Source organism: Thunnus albacares, chromosome 20 (genome assembly GCF_914725855.1).
Source record: "Thunnus albacares chromosome 20, fThuAlb1.1, whole genome shotgun sequence".
Classification (NCBI taxonomy): domain Eukaryota; kingdom Metazoa; phylum Chordata; class Actinopteri; order Scombriformes; family Scombridae; genus Thunnus; species Thunnus albacares.
The window spans coordinates 26,145,185-26,172,453 of record NC_058125.1 but is presented as its reverse complement, the minus strand read 5'-3'; the positions used below and the strand labels follow the sequence as shown (position 1 = coordinate 26,172,453).

The 27,269-nt window shown below is 39.0% G+C and overlaps 1 protein-coding gene across 2 annotated transcripts; it reads left to right on the top strand.

Moving 5' to 3' along the window:
- The first annotated feature begins 1,816 nt into the window (after positions 1-1,816).
- LOC122970932 (hepatic leukemia factor-like) lies at positions 1,817-19,704 on the top strand. Of its 2 annotated transcripts, none has more exons than XM_044337295.1 (4): positions 1,817-2,243; positions 4,316-4,657; positions 12,695-12,909; positions 14,883-19,704. In XM_044337295.1, the coding sequence occupies exons 1-4, from the start codon at positions 2,111-2,113 to the stop codon at positions 15,099-15,101; spliced, it is 909 nt and encodes a 302-aa protein (XP_044193230.1). In that variant the 5' UTR covers positions 1,817-2,110; the 3' UTR covers positions 15,102-19,704. The 2 variants fall into 2 exon arrangements, with proteins under 2 accessions (XP_044193230.1, XP_044193231.1); XM_044337296.1 differs by having other exon boundaries at positions 1,820-2,243; positions 14,886-19,704.
- The last annotated feature ends 7,565 nt before the right edge of the window (positions 19,705-27,269 follow it).

Here is a 27,269-nt window from a genome sequence, read left to right as displayed (position 1 = left end):
CCTCCCCCCTCCTCTCCTATCTCCTCCTCCTCTCTAGCAGGATTTGTTTTTCTCTCAGTTTGGAGCACATGAGGTTCAATGTGACCGGCCTGCAAAGGGGGAGGAGGGGAGGGAGGGGGGGGGAGGAGAGCAGGAGACGGAGGCCTCTCATTGGACAAAAGTAGGTCAAGCCGGCCCACTCATGTGACCCAGCATTCCTCTCTGCAGTGTGTGTGTGTGTGTGTGTGTGTGTGTGTGTGTGTGTGTGTGTGTGTGTGTGAGGTTTATTATAATTATCAGGACTTTTTTGCAGTTTAAAGTGAGTTTGGAATCATCATCATGTTAAAAAATAATGAAAATAAAACCACAATAAAAACACTCATAACCTGAGATAATGAATGAAATATTATGCAGAAAGGACACATGAGTTTAATGTATTAATGGAAAATTAACTATTTATCAGATTAAATGTTTCATCAAGTAGTATTTAGCTGCTTTTAGTGGGTTGAGGTCATTTTCCACTGAGTTTAAGGATCGTAGCAACACATCAGAGTTTATATTCTGCAGTTTCGACAAACTGAACTCTCGTTGGGTCTTTTATAGGCTGATTTTGACCTGGCTGGTAGGAAATAAGTTCATATTGGATGATTCTGCATTTCAACATTCAGTACAGATGAAGTAATGTCTCTGTGAGATGTAATGAAGTGTACTGTGTCCAACTTTCATGCAGGAGACTCGAGTTTGCATTTGTTTAAATATTATTAATAACAATGATAATAATATTACGTATTTGTAGCATCTTTCATGTAAAGATGCAGCTCACAAAGTCAAAGTTTGGCCAAAAACTAAAATGAAAATAAACAATAAGGTTAAAAAATGTTTGATCGTAATACAATAAAACATTAAAAATGATACCAGTAAAGTGACCACAAATTAAAATATTAACTGCAGCTATGAACCTAATCTTAAAGATCTGCCATGTGCAGATATTATAGGAAGCAAGACTCTGACCTCCGACTCCCGTCCAGGCCTCTGGACGTGCGTCTCGGCATTTGGGGTCAAAGTTCAGTTTGGTTGATCTTTGTAAGTTAAACCGGAGCAGAGCGCCTCGCTGTGGTTCACACCTTCTCTCTCTCTCCTCTGGAAATAAAGGCTCCGCTTTACACAACATCACGTTTCTGCTTTAAGGCACCTTCACGCTGTGATTCTGGGCTGTCTGAGATGAAAGTTGACAGATTCTGTATGAGAGAAACGTGGTGATCAAAACGATGCTACTAGATCTCACCGTCACGCTCGTCCACCTGACGGACGGTTTGGAGTTTTAGAGACAGAGTCAGAAATTTAGGACCAAGTTTTAGTTGCAGTGCAGTTTTTAGAATAAACACAAAAAACAAAATGATGGAGGTGAAACGAGAGAGAAGGTTTTGTGACTTTGCTGATGACGTGTCGTGAAAAAACACAAATGTGACTCAGAACATACAAAAATGGAAATATTTCAACTTTTTAAAAAACATTTTTGTGCAGCTGATACACTTCTGATACACAAATCAAAAACCACCATTGAAAAACACTTTTTTCTTCACATTTAATATCTCCATAAACAAACAGCGTGAAAAGAATAAAGTCTCTCTGCTGTCTGAGAGCTTCACTCTGGATTAACGACACGTTTATTAATGACTGATCTGTGGTTGGTAAAGAGGCTAATTATGAAAGGTCAGAATATGAACATGTAAGGGTTAAATATGTGTGTGAACAGCAGAGAGAGAGAGAGGGAGAGAGAGAGAGAGAGAGAGAGAGAGAGAGAGAGGCAGGAGGGGTGTGGAGGCAGAGAGGCGGGTTCTCGGTTTGACGTCAGCAGTCCCGGTGATCGGTCTGTCCGCGTCCTGCAGCCTGCAGCCCGGTCACTGCACGTCCCGGTTTATTCCAGCTCACCGCTTTTAATCTGAGGCTTTTTATTCTGTTTTATTTTACATTCATCCATGTGAGCTGCACAGGCGAGGACAGCCACCGCAACAGCTGATTTCCTTTTTTTTTTAAATACATATATTAATATATATTTTCTGTTTTTTTTTTTTTTTTCTTTTTTTGGTCTATTTTTGTGTGTGTTGATTTTTGTTTGATTGGACTCTCAATGCAAGGAGGCGCCATGGAGAAGATGTCCAGACATCACATCCCGTTAAATCCAAGTTTTCTGCCTCCAGCGACGCACGGAGTGTTGAAGTCTCTGCTGGAAAACCCGATGAAGCTGCCGCTGCATCATGAAGGTGAAGTTATCTGCGTTTTAAAGCTGCCAATACAGTCCTGTAACTGCTCATTTATTAGGCTGTGATTTAAAGTCGTGTTAAATACGCGCAGTGAGGAATCTGAGAGCTGTCAGAGCTCCAGACATTAAACCTGGACTGTGGTTGTTTAACTCTTCAGCTTCAGGCGAAAAACTTTTCATACCAGCATGTGTTGAGTTTCCTGCTTTGAGCAGTGGGAATGTTGAACGGTGATAAACACTTCTAGCTACAGATGAGCAGTCATGTGATGTGTGTGACATTCATATGTGAACATGTGTTAAATGTGTGTGTGTGTGTGTGTGAAGCAGAAGCAGCATCAGGGGTGCAGCCAGGATTTTAGAAATACTGAGGTGCAGATACCCCACCACCGCCCCCCCCAGCAAAACCCCTCCCACCCCACACAGGTTTAAAAAACAGCACAAATATATCATTGATTCATCCTTTAGTCTAAGATAAATGTCTAAGATGAGTTGTTCTGTCCGACCAACAGTCCAAAACCCAAAGATAATTTATATTTATCACATTAGATGAAGAAAAGCATGAAATATTCACACTTGTGAAACTGGATCAAGATTATTTTGGGTGTTTTTTTTTTCCTTAAAAAATGATTTCAAACAATTGATTATCAAAATAGTTTTCTGTCAATCAAAAACTCATCATTGAAGCTTTTCTCCAGACTTCTTCACATGTATAACAACCTGCTGGAGACTAATAACTCCCTTTTATTACCGTTTATTTTTATATGGAATAAAAATGTGACTGTTTTTCTTCTAAAAATGGTCAAATTTTATAACCTGACATGTCAGATGGTTTGTTACACAGAACCATCGTCCTTAGAAACTGTCTGTCACCGTCTTATCTTGCGAGGCAGCTGGATTCACAAGATCACGCGAGAATCCTTACAGGAAGGTGATTGGTCGGAAACATCGGCGGCTCTTAATTTGAAGTCTGACAACATGAATTCTTGCTGCGTGATCTCACGATCTTGTGAATCGAGCTGCCTCGCAAACTAACAAATTGTACGTTTTAGTCTGAAAAGTATCAGAATCCACAAATATGAGTGAGGGTGTGACCTTGGTGACCTCAATCAAAAACAGGATTTAAATACAGTACAAATCTAGAAAATACAGTGGTTTCAGTCCAGTAGTCAAGAAATCCCAAAGTTTTAAAAGTTTAAAAGATCTTCTGGCAGCCTTTTCTTGTCTCAGCTTATGGTCTCATTGTGGACATGAATTGTGATCATTGTGACTAATTTTAAGGACTTTATCAGAGGTGAAAGAATCTCAAAATACTAAAAAAAGACAAAAGTAATTGCTGAAATTGTGAGAAAGTGTGCAGCTCTTTGGTAATTTACTCTGAAGTCTCTGTAGCATGATGATATCTTGACGATGCCGTAGCACTGATTCACTGTAAACAGTCAGCTTTATGATTCGCTGCACCGTGTTTGTTGGGAGCAGGTGGTCAAATCTAACATATTGCACTGTGGAGTTTTCTTTTTAACAAATACAGTCGTGTTAACATGCAGTGTTTCTCAGTGTGTATACCCAGAAACCAAACACACACGCATTTCCCTCCTCATAAAACATTGTTTTTGTCCACCCCATAAAAATACAAATATTAGAGGCCAAATATTAGAAACACTTTAATGCACTCCAATAGACCACCAGCACCCACTACAACCTCAATAACAAAAACTGAGAATGTATGTAAAGTAGAATTTATGGCAGAGCTGTTGTATTGGATTGCATTAGATTGCACAGGTGTTGCTCATAAAGTGCTCGTTTAGTAAATGACAAAAAAAACTGAAGAAGAAAAATGTCAAAGATACGTTTTAAAGTCACGACTCTGCAGTTTGTCCAGCAGAGAGTCATGTTGAATTCATGTTTCAACTGTAAAACCTCCTGCCCGGTATATCTCTTGGTCTCAATAGGTTTCAAGAACCTCAAAAATCCTGTATTGATCAAGGCTATCCTCTGCAGTTCAGGTGTGAACGTGCAGAGTTTTGATATTTGAGTCTGTACTGACTGAATCTCTTTCTCCGTCCTGCTGTGCAGCTTTCAGTAAGGAGCAGGAGAAGGAGAAGAACCTGGAGGAGGAGTGCAGCACCCCCCAGTCAGCCTTTCTGGGCCCCACACTGTGGGACAAGACCCTGCCCTACGACGGAGACACCTTCCAGCTGGAGTACATGGACCTGGAAGAGTTCCTGTCCGAGAACGGCATCCCCTCCAGCCCCGCCCAGCACCAACCACACGCTCCGCAACGCCAGCCGCCAATCATGCCAGCAGCCCTGCCCACGTCAGCACCCTCGGTGATGGACCTCAGCAACCACGCCTCCACCTCCGTACACACGAGCGTCGTCTCACCGAACTGTCTGCACAGCAGCCCGGCAAGAGCAGGTGAGTCAAACACACCGACGCCTCCCACCTCCGTTTTAAACTGACTTTCATGTTTTAGCTCCAGTTCAAGACTCATGCTTCAGTTTAACCCCATTCAGTAAATAATCTAACCATTTCTTGAAACACACTGCTATATTTGATAACTTTACTTTTGAGCGCAGTTGTTGTTTTCCATTTTTTCCTCTTCGTTATGAATATTTTGTCGGTTGAATCTTTCGGGCAAATAAATAAATAATCTCAGACTTGGTGTCATTCAGTTGGAGAATCTTACCAAACATTCAGTCTCTGGTATTCTTAAGAAAGTCCTTTAGAGTTGTTTATTTAAGTTTAATATGTACTTAAAGCAGAGTGTCATCAGCATAGCAGTGAACAGAAATGTATAGATAGAAAGAACAGGACGTAGGATTAATCTTTGAGGAATCTTGCAGGAGATGTCAAGTATAGATGATCAGATATTGCCCAAATTGACTGAAAATGATTGAATGTTGGTTAAGTAAGAGGAAGGGCAGGTAAGGGTTGTACTATTAACATCAACTATATTGTGAAAGCAAGTAACCAGAACATGTTTAGAGTCTTTAAATGACGCTGGTGAATCTATTTTAGCTGCAGATAAAGCAGATAATCATCAGCATAGCAGTGAAAGTATTGAGAAATGAACAGGACCTAGGACGGATCCTTGAGGAATCTCACTAGAGATCGCTCGTATGGAGGATGAGAAATTGCCCAAATTGAAGATCTGTCACTAAGATAAGAGGTGAACCAGTCTAAGGTTAGATTGTGTCATTAACACCACACATTTACACCACCAAAACAACTGAAATACAATTAAATAATAAAACAAAAGTAAATAGAGAAATAACTGATACAGACAAGGTTATTTAGGGCGATGATAATATAACATTATTGATTTATTTGATGTCCACTGTAAACTTTGCTTGAAACATAGCAAATTTTAAGCTTGTTTGTTCTTTAAAATGTCAAAATGTCGTAATTTCTTGCAGCCCAAGTTAACACATTTAAATTGCTTGTTTTGTTCAACCAACACTTGAAAACCCAAAGATATTCAGTATACTATCATAAAAGTCTAAGAAAAACAGCATTTTGGGTTATTTTTCTGTCCATTGACTAATCAACTAATTGTTTAATTTACTAATCATTTCAGCTCTGTTTTCAAGAGACTGTTAATAGACTTTAATGCCACACAGAAATGAGTGGAATCCGATGGATGTCTGGAGATAAAAGGAAAAACACATCAATAGATCTAAAAGTCTACAACATGCATCTGAACACAAACAAAGACTACATTTCTCACTCAACAATAGAAGAAACCACCAGCGTTCCTTTGAGCGACTGGTTTCCAGTTTCCTTTCTGCTACCAGTCCTGAAAAACAAAAGGAAAGTCATTTGTCTTGTTCAGGATGAGTCGTAGCTGCAGTAGGAGGACAATCTGTCAGCGGCTTTTGTCTTCTTGAGTGAACAGCAGAGACGGATGAGCAGAAAACAGGCAGTCAGGAGGCGTTCAGGGCTGCAGAGGAGATTTGATCTCTGTGTAGTAAAACCAATCAAGTGCTGAAATATCTCACTCGACCTGCAGTTTAATTTGCAATCAAGCAGCAGGAATCAGTTAAAATGACTTTGAGATGAAACTGTTCGTTGATTAAAACTCTACATCAGTTACTTTTATAGCTTTAAATAACATTGAAGTCATGTCCTCAGTATTTCTTCTGGGAATTTATTGGTTTTAACAACATTCACTTTCTTGCAAAGAGTTAGAGGAAAAGATGACATTTATCTGTCTGTCATGTATAGAGCTACAGCCAGCAGCAGGTTAGCTTAGCTTAGCTTAGCTTAGCTAAGCATAAAGAGTGGAAACAGGAGGAAAAGCTAGCACACAAAGCTCACTGAGTTATATCTTTTTTTGTATCATGTGTACGAAAACCACAGTGTTAAAACAACAAATTGTGGTTATGAGCCAGAACTACATCTCGGCCGAGCGCACTGACTTCCTGGAGTCTTGTTGTCCAGATGAGGTTGCCAGGCAACCAGACGTGAAGAGTTTATAACATTTAAAAACTCTGGTAGCGCTTTATTTTACTGGCTGGTGATTTCAGAGTGATTTACCAATAATTTCCAAGAAATGTCCTGGAAAAATCTCTGTAATTTGGGATTAACTGTAGAGAAAATAGAGACAGTGTTCAGCCGGTTCAACTTAATTCCAAGTATTTGCTTGCATAATCCGGAGTCTTCTAGTCAGCCAGATAGCTGATCGTTCGGGTAATTAATCAGTCATCATGACCTCAAGCTGGACGTGAAACGACAACCGATGTGACAGAAAATAAACCCAAATCAGGGTTAAAATTAGAGCTGCGACAATTAGTTGATTAATTGATTAGTTGCCAACCATTGAATTAATCACCAACTGTTAATAAACTATAATTATACTAATCATTTTACATCATTTTTTAAGAAAGAATCCCCAAATTCTCTGGTTCCAGCTTCTCAAATGTGAATATCTTCTGGTTTCTTTAGTCTCTATGACAGTAAACTGAAGATCTTTGGCTTGTGGACAAAACAAGACATTTGAGAACGTCATCTTGGACTTTGAGAAACAGATATTTTTCACTATTGTCTGACATTTCATGGACCAAACAACTAATCAATTAATCAAGAATAACTTTGATTGAATTGTTAGTTGCAGCTCTAGTTAAACGTCCTCTGATCTGGACGCATGTTGAGATCTTATCAACACCAGGTGTGAAGGTGAAGGCTCATTACTTGATGTCATGATCCAGAAACAGATCACATGTTCATATTAGGTGTAAACGGAGCCGATGTGATTGGTTTCAGTAGTGAAACGTCTCACCAGGCCCTCGATCACCTGGCTGTCAGCTTCCAGATTCACTAAACAACTAAACAACAGCTCTTAACTCTGCTGAGCAAAGAGTGCAAAGTTCAAATCCTCGAATCCTCGTCGTGACCAGAAGGGGCGAGGGGAGAGGAAAACGGTTCAAAGGTGAGATGAGCTCAGGTGTGTCTGGTGAAGCGACCTCTCAGATCAGTGACACGGCGAGGAAAACATGTGCAGATGACAGGGAGCGAGAGAAAGTGTGAGATTCAACACCTCGACAGACGTCCTGGCTTCTTAGAGAGAGTGTGTGTGTGTGTGTGTGTGTGTGTTTGAAGGTGAGGAACTTTAGGCTTTAACTCTTAGACTCGCTCCGTGTTCCTCATGAAAACAAGCCGTCCTCTCACAGCATGCGGAGACATGTGACTCACTGGTGTGTGTGTGTGTGTGTGTGTGTGTGTGTGTGTCTCTGTGTGCGTGCCTGTCCCTGCATGAGATCAGTGTTTTAAAGAACATAGTGTTCCCTGCAGAAGTAGGTCAGGGGGCGGCAACCCTCACATCAACACACACACACACACGCACACAAGTTTCCAGCTCTGTGTTTACACTCACATTAACTAATAATCTCTCTCTCTCTCTCTCTCTCTCTCTCTCTCTCTCTCTCACACACACACACACACACACACTAAAGCTAAAATGCATGAGTCAGTCTGGGATACTCCTCCTGGCTCAGAGTTCACTTCGTGTCTTTAGGACGACAGCGGTTTTCAGAATTAGCTGCAGGACGTCAACTGATGTCTGTTTTTTCAAAAAGTGAGGCTGATATTTTAAAGATTCCCTCCGGATACGTTTTAAAAACATATAAAAACATGAATCTGCAAATATTGTTGATTTATAAAGTTTTCCTCTCAGTGTTTGTGAACTGGAGGCTTCATACTGGACCACGATTGGCTCCAGACTAGTTGTGATGTCACAAATCCTGCTCGTAGGTTCGTCCAGCTGTTAAACTGGAGCTCAGAGAAACTTTTCCTCCTTCAGCAGATGAATGAAAAAACAAACAAACATCCGACTGAAGGAACAAGAAGAAGACACTCGTGTGTCTGAGTGAAGGTGATGATGCAGGATCAACAGGTTGCAGAGAAACACGTCTTCATAAAGGTTCTGTGATGTTGAGATTAAAGGTTAGAAATGTTGACGCACATATTTATAAGTACATCTATTTATACTGTTATTTATTTTTCAGCCTGCAGAGGAAAATTTAATCATTCAGGACCAGAAAAACTCCAGTTTTCATTATTAATGTGAAGACATTAACACTTGTACTAAAGTAAAGTTGGTTTTCACCTGTAATATTTTGACTATTTGACTTCATTAAAGGATTCAAACACGTCTTCTATCAAAGGTCGTGACATCAAAGTAGCAGCTTCAGCTTCAGTAATCTGCTCCTCTGGTGTCTAAATATAGCAGAGTAATCTACAGCATAATCTGGCATATTTGTATTCCCACACGGCCTTGTGACTGTCCAGCAGATAAGGAGGCAGGAACAACCAGGGTTACCCAGAGTTTACCAGATAGTGAAAAACAAACGGACAGAGTGACAGAGAGAGAGAGAGAGAGAGAGAGAGAGGTGGAGGGGGTGGGTGGGGGTGGGGGGTGGGGGGGGGGGGACTTAAAAAAACACAAACATCCTCATCCTGCTCGTTAGGTGGAGTCGCTGCTCAACCTGAAATGTTTCCTCCTCCTGTTCACTCGTTCATCTAAGAGTGTGAAATCTCTTCTGACGTTTTATATGTTGGTGATACATTTAATCTCCCAAATATGATGAAAAGAAACTCAGATTATTATTGTTTCATAATCTCAAACTATCCTGTTTAAAAGTTAAAAAAAACACATCCATCAATACGTCTAACGCTCAGGAATGAAAATGTTTGTTTGATCCCAACAGAAATGTAAAAATGAGTTACATGCTGGTGCTGTTTATTATATATATTATATTATATGTGTTATTTATTATAGATGAACGCAGGCATGTAAAAGAATCTCACTGTTTGCCAAGAAATATGTCCAAGAGATCCCATAAAAACAGTTATAATTGAAAATATAGTCATCATATGTCATTAAATACAGACTATATATATTAAACTTAACTTTTCAGTGACATTTACTCCAGTTCTTACAGACAGCTCTTTATTGTACTGTTACTATCAGCTGCTCTAACGAGAAACTTTGGAAAAACCGGCAAATAAAAGTCACAAGCCTCCATGAAATGACATTTAACTCCTATAAATCTCTCATCAAAGCTCCTGTTAGCTACAGTACAGCCTCCTCGCTGAGTTCCACTTTTACAGCATCATGTGTTTGATATTTGTATGAAATGATGCGTTTCTTCTGATTACAACGACAGAAATCAGTTTGATGATGGTTTTAATGAGCAGCTCCGTACAAACAGAAGCTACGTTTAAAGACACAAACATCTCTGCTTTCACCGGCGGAGGAAACGTCTTCCTCCTTCGCTCTGACGCTGCAGGAACGGAGACACGAAAAAACACAAACGAGTCGCTGGATTCGTCTGTAGAGCAGGTTGTCAGATAGGTTGTACAGACGTGATGTTACCAAACCTGAAGACCTCACTGTGACCTCAGGAGGAGAGGTCACAGTGAGGAGAAATGTTTTTAAGTTTAGCCGGCTTGTAGCGCAGATTGTGCTAATATGAAGCTTCAGCGTCCAAATGAGTCAAATCAAGTAGATCTTTCCCTTTAACCCTCAAACTGAACCCTCAAGCAGCCCTCTGAAGGTCCGGCCCAAAATTAGGAACGTAATTAGTCCTCACAAAGATAGATATACATGAACACACACACACACACACACACACACACCTGCCCCTGACCTCTGCAGGACCAGCTGGAGAGGAAAAACAAATATTCTCTTCCAAGAACTCGGAGGGGAGCCGGTCGCTGCTCTCGGTGCGGTCGGCCTTCGGTCACCTGCACTCGTGACTCCGCGGAGGCGTCGTGCAGAGCGTTCGGTTCATTGATCTTCAGATCTTCATTCAGACCCGATAAATGACGAAGGGACTCGACCGACTGTCGGTTGTAAAACGAGTTCTCACATTAAAACATTAAAATATCATCTTAAAAACATCTTAACATAAAATTAAATTAAAATGTGTTTTTTTTTTTTTAAAGAAATGTTTGTTTATTACAATATTATTATTATTATTATTATTATGTCAAATCTCTGGAAGTCCTGTCAAGAAAATAAAAATAAAGCTCAAAGATTAGGAATGACAAGTAAAAACACGACATAACTGAGACAAATTCAAGTTTTTTTACTTGTTTTTAAGTTGAAATTAAAACGTCTAAAGTTGAAGAACGTAATTCAAATTAAGTCCAAATAATGATTTCAATAATAATGAGTCAAAATTATTATTTTTTTAAGTAAAAATAATGATTTTTAAGTCATAATAAATAGAAATTATGACCTATTATGTCATAAGACATTAAATAATAAGAAGTCAAAAGTCTGACTTTTAAGAAAATTAGGAGTTTTAAGTGTAAAATTAAAATTTTAGTCGAAGTTTGAAAGTCAAATTTTAAGTTTTTAATGTTTAAGTCAAAGTAGAATTTTTAAAGTTAAAATTAAAACCTCATCAAATTATGATTTCAAGTTAAAATGAGTCCAAATTATGAGTAATTACTTTCTAAGTTGAATTATAAGATATTAAGTCAAAACTATGAGACAACTCAATAATTTTAACTTACATTAATTTTTTTTTTTTTTGGTCATAATTTTTTTTTTTCCGGGCACAAGTTGGCTTCCGTACATCGTTCTCACCATCAGCAGCTACTGAGAGTCACAGACCTTCGATACAGTCAGTAAAATGTCATTAAAGTCTTACAGTTGCAGTTCAAACAGACACATTTCTTCTTCATGTGTATCGTTGTTACATCACAGAGGAACCTGAAACTGAAACACTGAGACGTTTATTAAAGATTTAATTGAAAACCGGTTCTGACAGTTGGAGTCATGAGTTAATTAAGACACCCACAGTCAGCGTTACATCACGCCTGACTGTCATTAGAGACGCTGAATATAACTGAAACTGGAGTTTTATAGTGTTGGACATGATTTCAGGTGATTCTTGTCGAGCAGTTAGTTTAACTCAGACTCAGACAAACAATATATATTATTATTTATAATATAATGTGATAAAAGAATAACTGATGGTGGAAAAATATCAGCTCTGCTAAAAAGAGAAATGTCTGATATCACAGCTCTCCTTTCATCCCCTTACATATGACATGCATTCCCATTTTTCATATTTTCACAATCTGCCCACGGTTTCCGTCTCCTCCTGATTGACTCGTTACAGCCCACTCAACGAGCCGCAGCAGAGAGAGAGAGGAGACGGAGAGTCCATTAGCGGGTCAGGGCTGAAATCCCAACGACAACATTAAACTCACTTAAAGCCTTTTCGAGCGAGCTGTCAAACAGGAAACAGAAGTCACATTTTTATGGTTAAATAGTTTCACTTCAGTGTCACACAGAGCTGTTAAAAAAAAAACACAGTTTTGATTCAACCAACTGCAGCTGGTTTAACTTCAGGTCTGTCGCCACCTGCTGGCTGCAGCTCGTCACTACACACAGACATGAACTAACAGATCCTGCATCATGTGGGATTTGGTTTTTCCACAAAAAGTTAAATTACCTCCTCAGAGAAATTCTTAGATCTCCTTCTTCTCCCTCAAGCAGAAAAACAGAATCTATGAATATTTAAATATTTTATTGAATGCTGAACTCTTAGTTTAAATGACATTACGTGTTCTTGGTCTTTTATTCTCTGTTACTGAATTTGTTTTCTACTTTTAACACTCTTCCCTGTTGCTCCTCTCTTGTTGTTATTGTGTGTAACTCCTATTTTTGTTCTTGTTCATTGAGCGCCTTTTAAAAGCTCTGTATAAATGAAATGTATTATTATTATTATTTTTCAGTATTATTCAGCTCTAGCTTAAATGTCACAGTGAAGGAACGAGACAGTAATTGTTAGCTGCTGCCTTTAATGACAGGAACAGGACGTCCGTTAGTGTCGTTACAACCGTAAAACATCAAACTGGAACCCGACATGATCGTCTGATTTTATTTTGGCGAGCACAGACCCTTCTCACTCACGATGATGTTTTTTGTTCTTCCAGGTCTCCCGACCTCCAGAAACACCCCCAGCCCCATCGACCCAGACTCCATCCAGGTCCCCGTGGGATACGAGCCCGACCCGGCCGACCTGGCGCTGTCCAGCGTGCCGGGTCAGGAGATGTTCGACCCGCGTAAACGCAAGTTCTCGGCCGAGGAGCTGAAACCTCAGCCGATGATCAAGAAAGCTCGTAAAGTCTTCATCCCCGAAGACCTGAAGGTAATTTGGAGTTGGTTCTGATAAAAAAAAAAAAACACACCTGAAGCCAGTTTAACTCAATTAATCAATCAGTCAGTCATAAGAAAATCAATCAGTAACTATTTTGGATAATTAATTGATGATTTAAGTCATTTATCAAACACATTTCCAGCTTCTCAGGATGGAGAATTTGCTGCTTTTTCTTCTCTTACAGTCAGAGAATAAAGATTAATTTAAAATAAAATCAGAGGAGGGAAAGTAGAAAGTCTCCAAACTGTAAAAACTGAAAACTAAAACCTTTAAACTGCAGTAGAGAACGTCGAGTTTTTGATTGAACCATTAGTGCTGATTACAGTCGACTCGCCGCTCTCCTATTGGCCGGGTCCCGCTCCGGTGGGGGCGTGTCCTCCTGGTTTAAGAGGCTTATATCAGACTGAATAAAGGGAGCGGAGCTGTATGTGACGGCCGTGAGGTCAGGCTGAGTGAGAGGATTTGGCTTTTAATTTGTTGAAATCAAAAAAAGTGATTCCGTGCGTGGCCGCGGTCCAGCGGTGAACGGCGGAAAGCTGATCATGAAAACAGCTCTGCATCGAGGAGACACCGAGGCTCTGATAATTCACTAATGGTCACAGTCTCCTAGTAAAAAAAAACAACAACTCTGAACCTTCTCTACGGACACGAGAAGGTGTGACATGTTAAAGCTGCATTATGTGTTGTAGAGGGAGCAGTTGTGAAGCCACAGGAGTCTCCTGCATAATATAAACACACTATAGGTTCATGTTCTGACTGTTAGTTTGAATTATTTTAACTTTGTTTCTGAGAAATTAGGATTTTGGGTGGAATGGTTCTAAACACTACGATACCCATGAGCCTCAGCTGCTGTTGCTATGGAGAGGAAGCCAGCCAGAAGTGAATTAGTACCTTAAAAACACTTTGTTGCTGCAGTTGTGTTGCTGAACTCATCTAAAATTCACCTAAAATCTGAAAGTGAACTGATGTTTTATCACGTTTATGTAAGGCTAATCTTTAGCTCCAGCTCACTGGTTGGATGTTTTTTACCAAAATGCATCATGGGAGATGTAGTTGACTTCTCTCTTTTTATTTCTGAGAGTGAGATGACTAGATGGATATCAGTCTCATGTCTGTGTGTTAAGACGTCGTTAGCCTAGCTTAGCATAAAGACTGGAAGCGGGGGGAAATAGCTAGCATCGGCTCTGCCCAAAAGTCAACACCTCTAAAGCTCACATCCTAACAAACACTTTGCACCTCTTCTATTTAATCTGAACACAAACAGACATGTAAAACTATGACAGCCATCTTTTCATCTCACACTGAAAAGGAAAGAAGAAAATAATGTTTTCTTCATTTTTCCAAATTGACCTTGAAATTGTTTGCAAGACAAGAAAGAAGACAAAAGATACCTCCACAGCATATTTTTTTCTGACTTTTCTATAATTGCTGCTTGTTTCTTGTTGATAAGTGGATAAGTGGCTTCTAAAAACAACTGAAAAGAAAAATCATATTTTCTCAATTAATCGATTAGAAAATGGTGAAAAATTTCGATCACTGCTCCCCAAATCCCAACATGACGTCCTCAAATGTCTTGTTTTGTCCACAACTCAAAGATGTTCAGTTTACTGTCATAAAAGACTAAAGAAACCAGAAAATATTCACATTGAAGAAGGTTTTTAGGCTTTTTTTTTTAATCTACTAGTTGTTGCAGCTCTAACAACATATGATGAGTTGCTGCAAGTAACTGATGCATTAGAATATAAATATATAAATATAGAATTACAGCAGCTATTATAAATAAAGTTGAGTAAAGGAGAGTTGAATCAGTTGAATCAGGTTTTCTATGATTTTTTTGTAAAAACGAGGTTTTGTTTACAACGTATGTGCTTCTGGATTCTTCAGATCTTACGAATGAATCACAAAAATGGATTTGTCTTTCTTTGAAGTAATCCCTTCTCTTCTCCTCTCTTGTGTCCTTCGAGCAGGATGACAAATACTGGGCCAGGCGCAGGAAGAACAACATGGCGGCCAAGCGCTCTAGAGACGCACGGCGGCTGAAGGAGAACCAGATCGCCATCCGCGCCAGCTTCCTGGAGAAGGAGAACTCGGCTCTGAGGCAAGAGGTGGCCGACCTGAGGAAAGAGCTCGGACGTACCAAGAACGTCCTGGCAAAGTACGAGGCACAGCACGGGCCGCTGTGAGGACACACACACACATCACATATACATATACATATATATATACAGTATATATACATGCACACACACAAACATACACACTGAAAAATGATGAGCCCGCCCCTTCCTGATCCACCAGCGACCCTCCGCTCACATCCGCAGCACAGAAACAGTCCTGACGGCTCGACTCACGGCAGGTAAAGAGTTTGCTGGAGGTGATATATAACGGACCAATCAGATGATTACGTTCTGTTGAGTTAGAACGTAAACATGGAGAAAAAGTTCAAGTTCATGTCAAACATGAAATATGTTTCTGCTGCTGCTGCTGCAAATTACATCATGTTGTCAATATTCTGTATTTTTCTTACTGTCAACAAATCCAATGAATGCAGCCAGACTAACAGTGTGTTAGTGACGTGTTTTTAATAGTTTCTGGACAATAACAGCACAGAGGAATAAGATATATCAATAACAGTACAGGTCAGCAGATCAGTTCATCGTTGGTTTTGGCTCTGCAGAAATATAAAATATCACATTTAACAGTGACATCACGTCTATCGTGTGCAGCAGGAAAGATTCACAGAATGTAACCGGATTATTTCCTCTTTCTGAGACAAGAGAATTATCAACAAAACCTTGCGTGTCTTTATAATATGCCTGGCTCATCTGTTTCCACGGCAACAGTCACCCAGCAGCTGCTTAAAGACGGCCGATTTGTTCCTGAGCGGCGGCCGTCGCCTGCCGTGAGTCAAGCCCATTATTCACAGACATGAATCTCACACACACACACACACACACACACACACACACACACACACACACCTGTTAGGATGTGAACTCTCCTCATGGACTCCTCTTCAGTTTGACCCAGAAACACTGACCTTCAACCCCTCCCGCCCTCCCTCCCTCCTCCTCCTCACCCAGAGTCTGGTAACGGCACTTTAGAACTACATCTCTTTGTACCGACGCCTCGCTCTCTGCTGAACCCCCCCCCCCCGTCACAGACTCCGCCCCCTGCAGGTGTGTTCCCACAATGCACCTGTTCACATGTACATACCTGTACATACCTGCACCGGCCTTCGTTCTGCTCCTAATGACTCTGTATATGAATGTGTACCGCCTCCTGCCGCTTGCCTATTGCTCAATCACCCTCTTTTTGTTTGTTTGTTTGTTTGTTTGTTTGTTTGTTTTCTATCAGGGCCAGTTCAAGCCTTTTTTTGGGGCCCTAAGCAGTATTTGATATTTATGGAAAATGCAAATACAAAAAAAAAGACAACAAATATCACACACTGATTTTGATATGGAGCCCCAAAATGCCAAAATGTTTTTATAGCAACCCCCAAAATTTTTTGAAATTTGTTATAACCTAAATATGTTAGCATAGCCCAAAATATATTTACTATAAACCCTTAAATTTGCTGTAGCAACATCAGGGAGTGTATGTTTAAATACTTATGACAAAAACAGGAAAGAGAGGAACCCAAAGAGAGTCGACATTTTTTGTTTTCGGGGCCCCCCGTTGTGTCTGAGGGGCCCTCAGCAGCCTCGTTGTCTGCTTCTGCCTTAGGCTCTTTGTTCACATACGACCAGGCTAAACGACTGCTTCAGCACATGTACAGTACTCTGCTCAGTTCACACTAACAAGCTGCAGGTTTGACAGAGTTCACGTTCACTCTGCTGCTTTATAATGATGCAGTCGACCTGCGGAGAAAAAACTAAAAGTCTATTTTCAGTGTCACTGAGGTGAGTTCAGACTGCAGGTCTTTGTGCTTGTGTGAACTGAGCATTTGTTGATAAATGTGACCCTTCAGTTCGGTGTCTTCAGTGTTTGTAGATGGTTGAACGTCCTCCACTTTTACTGCGTCTATGTGTTTATCTGTATATGTGATACTGTGATGCTCAATCTGAAAAACTGCTTCCTGTTCAGACATAAAAACAGAGAACAACACTGTAGAAATCCAAACACTGCAGCCTGAGCTCCATGAGAAAAATCTACTGTGGAAGTGGGAGGTTACAACAACAGATCAGGTGTTCGTAATAGTTATAGTTTTTACTTTACAGTGGTTAATTGTTGCTTTTGTAGTTAATTGTGTTGCTTTTCTAACAGAACGGCTGACACTTACACATCCCAGAGTTCCGAAAAAAAAGGATTTTTCTTCTTTCAAGATATTATTTTATGTGATTTGCACAAACAACAGATACAACAATAATTTGTGTGCGCAAGATATTTTGTGCAAGATATTCTCTGCAAACGAGATCATTTGTGCATTCAAGATTTTTACAAGCACGATAATCCGTGCATGTGCAAACAGGATAATAAACTCTCTATCTTGCACAAATATAACGTCAGCATGCAAGATATCTCTGGTGAACAAGATACTGCTAATCAGTCAGTATCAGCATCTTGTGTACAAGATAATAACTTGTGCATAAAACATATCTTGTGGGAACAAAACAGTATCTTGCAACCTCAAGATGATATCTTAAGTGTAAAAGATAACTTATCTGTCCTCTGCAAACACTAACTTGTGCACTCAAGATAATATATTTTGTGTACAAGAAAATAACTTGTGAGTTAATGTGAGTAATCTTCAAACCTGTAATCAGTACATGAAGAGTCACTTCACTACCCGACAGACAGGATATACTGTTAAGAGTCTGCAGAAAAAAAACATTTGAACTCTCAGTCTTTCTTAATAAAAGTTTGAGCAACATTACAGTTTTATTTCACACTAACCGGCCTGTTAAATAGATCATGCATGTAATTTACCTTACAGGGATGAATGTAGGATGAGGAGGGCATGTGCAGGGATTTCTACCGTGACGAGCAGGTTGGCACAAATCAAATAGCAACCAGACGTGTCAGTTGGCATCACAGTTTGTGTCATGCAACCTTATGCTGCCCATATGGCGGCGTTACGACAGTGTCACACAGGCATAACAGAAGCGTGACAGAAAGAGCTGGATCTTTTTGTGTCGTTTTTCTGCCAGTGTTCAGTTCGAGTTGTCCTGAATGACACTGCCTCGTGCTTTCAGAACCCTGCAAACTGTTTATTGAAGTTTGAGTGTAAGCCACTTTGTATGTCATGTTTAGGGCAAAATGTCGATTAGTTAAAAAGATCATGTCCTGCTGTTTTTGTCTTTGCAAGCTTGTTAGTGAAAGCTGATGATGCTCTGGAAGCAGCTCGTCATGATACAGTGAAGGAAAAACACTTTTTTTTTAACAACCTGGGTTTTGTTTTGTAAAATCTCTGCAGTTAGGCTGAGTAAATCTGCGTAATTGTAACTTTGACACGCAAACCTCTGCCATTGACCGATAGAAAGGTGACTTGATTATGAAGGAACAGAGAGCTTATAACCATCCAGTTTTATTGAAAAAGGTCCAGTACAGAGTAAACAGAAAGAAGTTTGGGAAGCTAACGTGACTGACTAGCGTTAGCATGTTAACTGTTAGCTTGTTCTCGCTACATCACAACAAACTTCTAGCACCAAATATTCTGCGTGTTAGTTGACAGTTTTTTTAAGACCCAGATTGTCAAAAAAAAGAAAAAAAATGTGATTTTCCAACAAATGATTGTTGTTGCTGAAACACGATCTGCTTTTTGTTTTGAATGTTTTGAAAAGGTTTTTTTTTTTATAAGCTACGAAGGTGGTACAGTTTTTCTTAAAACTGAACAGAAAAAGTTCAAAAAGATTCAACTTTCTTTGTTTTCTTCTTAATTTTATCCAATTTAGAAACCAAACTTGTTCCCGTCAGTCCAGCTGGATGGTTCCTTACGGCTTTTAGCATGACTCTCATTTCTCATTTTTCTCTCCGTCATATTTTCCGAAGTGTAGCTCAGCGATGAGTGCGCCCCCCGGTGGCCGAGTGAGACATGAATGTATATTTGAAACACAGTGCGTTGGGTGAGTGCTGTTGTCTTATACTGTGGAATCACTTTAGTACTCTTTACTACAGACCAAAAGAACACAGTATATAAAGGATATATTGATATATTAAAGGTTTTAATGTTTATACAGAGCTATTCTTCTTGTTTTTTTGTACAGTGTTTTCCTACATAGATATTTCCTGTGTATTTTAGAAAGGGTTACATAAATATAAGCACTACAGTATACATATAAATATATTCAGAAATATTACCAAAACGGCGTGCCCGACCAGTCGGGGCGATGCATGGGCATTACGGAAATCCTCCGAGGTTTGCTTCGTGTCCGATCCTTTCCTCCCTGTGTAGTTGAAATACCTCAAACCCTCCAGCTCACCTGTGCAGGTGCCACAACAGCTGATTTAGTTCTTTTGTTGCTTTTCCACCAGGTGCTCTGCTCCTCTACTTTTTAATTTTTAATTCAACGAGGACAAAGTCACGTCCATATAGATGCTTACATATGTATAGTTTCATGGCTGTATTTGGCCTACAGGAATGTAATCACCCAACTTTATCTTTATTTTTTCCTTTTCCTTTTGTTTGGTGTGATTTATCTTTCTCCTGCAACCTGGTGTTCAGTTCTCTCTGCTTCTTGTTTGATTCTGTGTTCAAAGATATTTTTCCTATATTTGTCCTTAATTATGTTTCTCATGATCAAAATAAATAAAAGAAAAAAATGACAAAATAAAAGTTCAAATCCAGTCTGTGTCTCATCTTTCTCCTCGTGTGAATCAAAACGCCGCAGCTTCAAACGATTACGGTGCATTTCAGGGGTTTCAAGGGAATTAGTCATGTTTAGATTAATGAAAAGAGACTTTAATAATTAAGAGATTAATGACGCAGTTTGTGCAGATTTACAGGATTATTAATGTAAGAATACTCAACACATAAATGATATTTGGCTGGTGATCTCCACCTCTACTTGACAATCAAAGGTTCAGTGATGACAGTAGTTTATTTGGTGTAATGATGAATCTGTTAATAATTCCTAAAAATAAAGGGTTTAGAGAGTTTGGTAGTGTTCATGGCCATTCTGTCTCCTTAAATGTTCAAGTCTGTTTTAAAGTAAGTAGTCAGCAATTAAAAGGTTGTTTATGGTTGTCTGCAAAAATAATATAAAAATCATAAAATGTAAAAATTAAAATCAATGTTGAAAAAGTGTTGGTATGTCTTTTCTCCTTCTATTGATACACCCTTCCAAATCAAGACTAAACTTTTAAGTTAGCTGATTTATTTGCATTAATTATTGAGTAGAAATTAATTTAAATATCATGTTAATTTGAGGATTATGTGGCTCATAGACAACGTTTAGACATCAGAAATCATCACACAAGTAAGAAAAGAAGAACACAAAGCAGGTCTTGGTGCCTTAAATTTAAAATACTTTGAATGTTTGAACAAAACATCTGCACATGCAGACGGGTGACAAATGAAAAGAAAAACCAATATAAAGTGTGTCAGTAAGGTGTTGGACGACCTGAACAGCTTCAAAGCACCTTGTTATTGATTCTACAGTCTCTGAACTCTTCTGGAGGGATGAACGCTGTTCTTCAGAAAGATATTCCCTCATGTGGTGTTGTGATGATGGTGGTGGAGAGCGCTGTCTAACACGTCAGTCCAAAATCTCCCATAGGTGGGAGTTGGGTTAAGATCTGGTGATTGTGAAGGTCATAGCATATGAGTCACATCATTTAATACTCATCAAACCATTCAGTGACCCCCTGTGCCCTATTGTCATCCTGGAAGAGACCACTCCCATCAGGATAGAAATGTTTCATCATGAGATAAAAGTGACCACTCACAACAACTTTGTATTGATTAGCAGTGACCCTTCCCTCTGAGGGGACAAGTGGACCCAAACCATGCCAGCAAAATGCCCCCCAAAGCATCACAGAGCCCCCGGATCCCCTCACTGTAGGGGTCAAACATTCAGACCTGGACCTTTCCCTTTGTGAACGCCACACATGCACTTGACCACAATTTCCAACCCTATTTAATAATGTCTCTCCCATTGATATAATCTTACTGTTCTTATTGAAACACGATCCAGCTGAACAGTCTTTGTGACTGAAGCTCCCGCCATCTGTTGCTCCAACAATCAACCTTCTTTCAAAGCCACTTAGATCTTTTCCTCTTACCACCTTGATATAAATCAACTGGACCTGCTCAGTGTTTTTATGCGTCCCACAGAGCATGATTGGATGTTAATTGCTTAATTGTACCATGCAGTGCACCTGTGTGGAAGCATCTGCATTCGTTATTTTTCTCCACTTATTTATTCAGGTTTTTTCTTTACTTTGTCCCCCCCCTCCCCGTCTGTATCTAAAGTCAGTGATGATTTCCAGTCAAAGCAAGTCCAATGATGACCACTAGGGGGAGGCACCTCCACACCGACTGTTTGACCGCAGCAGGATGACAAAAATCACCTGCATGAATGTATGATGTGTGACATGAAAGTGATGGATATATTTATTTTAAACAGAGGCAGAGACTCTGCTCAGGGTGGAAAATAAAACTTCTGTTTCCATGAACCCCTAATAACAAGTGGGACAGAGTGAGTCATCCAATGAAGTTGTGTGTATATAAAACTCAGTGTTTCTTTTGACATTTTGATGGGAATATGCTATTTAATAATAATAATTTGATACATTTTATAAATTATCTTAAATTATGGGTAAATCATGTAAGTAAGACTGATTACTGGGCTCAGTTTGTTGTTGTCATGACTGGCTTTATTGCATAGATAGATATATTATAATGGGCTTTAAATGAACTCCTGTGCGGCTGCAGTAAAAACTAAGCAAATCATACTGTGATTATGGTTTCTGATTATGGTTTCCAACAAGAGTACACCTTTATTCAAGATAACTTCATCCACGATTACCATATCAATCTTCTATGTGCAAAGACATGAAATCGCTGGATGATAATTAACAGAATCATTTTATCCTGGATAGTCAAACAATGTGAAACACTGTCTGGACTTAAAGCAGAAGGAGCTGGTCCAGACTGTGATGGACTCACATGGTCCGATCAGTCATGATGTTGTACAAATATAATGACAATCAGCTTAACGATTGCGTGTGTCCATCTCATCGGAAACATCTAAAAATATCCTCCGGCTCAGTTCAGACAGATCAGTTACTGCCTGAAGATGTGAAACGAATCAACATGAGGTGAAAAGCGTCAAACATCGTGTCCCTGTCCAAATATCTGGCTGCTAAATGTCCAACCAGAGTCTTTATTTTAATCCCAATGTGTACAGAACATGCACGGCTCTTTTGATTCATTCTGTCTCGTGTTTTAGCCTCCCACTAAGTTGGAATTGTCATTATGTAAGACCATTTTCTCAAAGTGAAAGGGAACAGATTGGGATATTCTACTAATCCCACAAGTTCAGAGTTTTTAGTGCTGGTTCAAAATCTGTGAGAAGACCATGAAACACTCCCTGTTGTTGTATGAAAATACAACATGACAGTATAAGCCAGTGCTCTGAGTCATGCTCCCTCTCCACGGATTTTCATTTCATGCTGAAAGTAACATCTGCTGTTCACATGATCCTAAAAAGGATTCACTTTTTGTAAGTCAGTTAAAACCTCAACATTGAATTTTTATGACCAAACAAACCACTAGCAAGAACAGAATCATGCTAGTTCTGTGTTTGCTTGACTGCTGATCAAGAAGATAAAGCTAGCTTTAGACTCTGCTGGTTAGAAAGCAGTTTCTTGGTGATAGTTAAGTGTATCATTTGCATTCGCCCAGTTTGTACCATTTGATTATGTTCACTTTTTTCTTTGCTCTTCGTCAGAACATTATGAACAAGACAAAGAATGGCTGTGTTAAGGTTGTATTCTCTTACTTACAGTCATGTTTGGACCTAATGCTAACATTAGCATACTAACATGCTCACAATGACAAACATGCTGATGTTTAGCAGGTATAAAATTTACTATGCTACATGCCCTGACTATATTGGTGCCCTAGAGCCCCCCAAAACAGTGTGACAATGGTACCTCCAGTCCAGACAAGTCCTCCCAGTCCTCCAGACAAAAAGGCAAGTGGGGGCCCATCAAGGCACCATTCAGTCAGTGTTTGGTGGCCTGACTGTCGATCGAAAACTGACAGTAAGTCGTTGAAAATTAAACCAAATGAAAACAATGCAAGTCAATGGAGAAAAAAGGGAGGAAAAAATGTTAAGAGGAGAAAACACATGAGCTGTGTCGATATAACCACATCTGTTGGTGAAAACAAACAACTCCTTTAGCGCCCTAGGTGACGGTCTGTAGGCCTGTGCCTCTTTATTTTAGGGTTTTCTAATTAGCTGTAAACATAAAGTACAGCTGAGGCTGATAAGAATGTCATTAGTTTTGTAGATATTTGGTCATAAACCAAAGTGTTGGACCAGTTTTGAGCCAATGATAGCATGAAGTGTTGCTAGCTAGAGACCTCGAATGTTTTTACCAAATTTCATGTCAATTTCTCCAATATAATATATTAGATTATCTTTTTGAACAAAATGTGTGCATCTTTATTGGCTACAGACATAATTATTGTTATTAAAGAGACTAAACTTCTATTGGAATTATGCACTTTCTTAAAATCAAAGGCATCTGTACATGTATTTATTTTCGGGGGCGTACTGGGGTTCAGGGTTCGGGGTTTGGGTCTGTGGCTCCTGTTGCGTAGAGAAACCTGCCAGGTTTGTAACAACACACAAAAACAACTGTTCAGTTTCCTATTTTTATTCATAGATTTGCATTTTTTTGTATACAGGTTCAATAAAATCTTAATGCACATTTTGAGATTCTGGTCACATTATTGTCTTTACACATTAATCAATTTAAGAAAGAAAATAATATTAAACAACATGTTCAGGATCATTTGTGTGATTTTTTTCATATGTGATCTTCCAAAATTATTAAAATTAAAAATTAAACTATATTAGAACAAAAGTCCAGGATGGTGTTGAAAAGAACATACTGTACAGCATCAAAGCATTTTTTTATTATCACATTTTCATTAAAATGCTGTTTCCATGGTCCAGAATTAACTTTCACTCAGTAAACAGCAGCATATAAATATGATCTAATGAAACATCTGCAACAAACACGCCTCCAGAGGTGAAAACAAGAAGCATAAAGAGTCACATTTATCTGAAAAATTAAGAAATTAAACAGATTTCTCACACCTGATCAAAACAGATTTGGGTCATTTAATGTTTAATTTAATCCTGTATGATGATGTGTGATCACACGTATCTTCATCATGTTTTCTTTATTTGATTCTTCTCTGTATTTTCAGCACGTTCCCAAAAACAACAGACATACTGTATATGTACATTTACATAAAAGCAATTTAAACCTTGAGAATAATGTTTGAATCCAGATTTACAAACATAATCAAATACAAAATAATATTAACTGAAGGTCTGTTTACTGGCTTCTCCTGGAAGTTCTCATCTCACAACCTTTAGCTCCAGAAAATGTATATAAACGGGTTAAAATTCAAGTCATTTGTCAAACTATTGTTGTTCAGTTTCCATAACAATCGATCACATGTCACATGATTATTAACAAGGTTATTTTACGGCTGCAGATCTTTACAAAAGACACATTGCAAGAAATACAGAAACGTTTGCTGTGTTTGATTTGAACCTCGTCTCTCAGCTTGTTGTGTCTTTTCAAAGATAAAAACATCAGTGAGACCTGCTGTTGTGGAAACAGTGTCTATTTAAAGGAATTTTAAATGTTTTCTGCACCAGAGATACTTTAACACAAAACATGATGGCTGTTGTTTCCAATCAAAAATATAGAGAGCTGGAGAGAAAAGACTTTGTCTCATATATATTCATGTTTCACATCTTTTATGCACAACAGTAGTTCTATTTGTGTTTTATTCTGTTTTAAGTGGACAATAATTTTCAGATTTTACAAACAGCTGCTGCTCACTTGTTTCATCACTTTTGGAAACTTTCACAAGAGACCTCAAAGATGAAGGTTGCAAACTGCTATCAGGAGCCATTTGTAGATTCCCTTTAGCTTTAGATGTTTGAGACTCAGCAGGTTGGGATCATTTGGGCGACTTCTTGACCGTTTTGGTGGTTTCCACTGACAAAAGGTTTGGCTTTATTCCAATAAATCGTCCCCACATTGAGCTGAGTTCAGTCAGCTCAGCTCGACACGCAATGACGGAACCGTCTGGACAAAATGTTACTGCACCAAAATCACAGACCACGAGCTGAAATCTACACCGTTAGTCCACAAGATCCTTCATGACTCTTCTCACCCCGCTAACTACCTTTATAACTTCCTCCCCTCTTTAAAAACACTGAAACGTATCACCAGAGTCTGCACAACACTCTGAGGGTTTGTATGCAATGGCTGACATCTTATCTGGTATGTGGTACTGATAGCGTCCCCATGGGAACACTTATTTATTTATTTATTTATTTATTTATTTATGGTGATGTGATGGTTTTGTTTGTTTTTGTTTCCAAACCAAGTTCGACCGAAAACTGACGACCATCAAAACCAAATGTCACCAACCAATGTTCACTTTATTACAACTATATTTAAGCTTTTTTTTCCTATTCCAGTTATCATTCTGTCCGAGTTCTGTGAACACTTGAGAAAACATTTATAAATTTTATTTATAAGACGTCTTTTATACTATTATTTCTATTTTCTAGTTATTTTTCATTATTGTACCAGCAGGTTTTTGAGTGTTCCTAAATATAATAATAAAACACAGGAGCAGTTAATCAGAAACCCTCTCCTAAATGAAAATTTAAAAAATGGACAACTTTTATGACGATTGGTTAGAAGTTTTGTCAATCATATCTACTACAGCAACCACATTTATCTGTAATTTGTTTTAATCTGATTAATCATCTAAAGACAATAAATCACAATAAAAAAGGAAGACTGATCCCAATCACCTTGCAGCTCTATGATCAAATACCTGACGCTCAAAGTGCCACTTTTTACCCAGGAGTCTGGGTTACGTCTGACATCACAGACTGTTCAGTTTTCAGTCTGATTTTTGGGGTTTTCGTTCTGCTTTCTCTGAGCCTCATGTAGGCATCAGATGAGCCGCCGGGTCCCGAACACGCCAAAATCTCAGCCTGTTGACAACCTGAGGCTTACGTAAGCCTCCCCACGGACAAAAAAGCAGCACAGGGGAAAACAAATACATAATACATGGTCCTAATACTCTGTGGCAGTCAGCATATAATCCACAAACATGAAATATGGGAGGGGGGGTGGCGGATAATTGTGCAATTCATATTATGGATGGGAAGCAGCCATTGGTGGCTGTGTGCTGGGTTTTTTTATGTAAGAGGATTTCTCACAGTGAGGGCCTCTGTGGCACGAGTCCTCTAAAGACTGGATCATCTGTCAGACGGAGCCAGAGCCAATGAGCAGAGGGGACGGCCTGACGTGGGAGACGAGAGTCTTTTTGGTCGAGGGGGGATTTTGTTGTTTCAGGAAGAGAGATTAAGCCAGTTTGCCTTTTTTTTCACCATCACATCTCTGCTGAGGTATTTTTTAAAACATTTTTCAGGCAGGATTTTATACCTTTCACCCTCCATATAAAACAAAAATGGGCACAGAAACAATTAATTCTAATTTCTGACAATAAAAAATCAGCCAGAAAGGAAATGAACCTGTCTGTACAATGATATTCCTCCATCAAAAGTACTGTACATTGTGATACTGTTGCTTTAATGCAATACTACTTGATTTTGTCAGAATTCCCAAATCCAAAAATATCTTCCCAGCTGATGATACTACAGGTGTTACGACATAATCAGGGACTTCATCTTTAATTACTCAAATTATGACAAAAATATAACATAAGAATCCAAAAGAGTTTATATTTTCATTTTGTTTAAGGGGCCCTGGTGCAACTTTCTCCTGCTTCTCCCTCCCAAAAAGTCAGACATTAATAAACTGCTTCTCTTATTGAAGATTTAAATTTATGTTAAATTATACATCAACTTTTTTTTGCCACAGACTCAATGTTACAATGAAATGACATCACCTGATAAATTTGGGGATTTTTGAATTAACAAAAATTTATAAACACCGCCCACTATATATGATGGACTTTTAGTTGCTTTTAGTAAAGCAACAGACTCCTTAAATTGAGGTGAAAACATGAAAATCACATCACAACATCATCAAAATCATAGTTTGGGTGAAAAGTTTTGAAATGTTTTTCACGACAACAGTGACTCTCAGTCTATAACAGTAAAGTTTGAGCA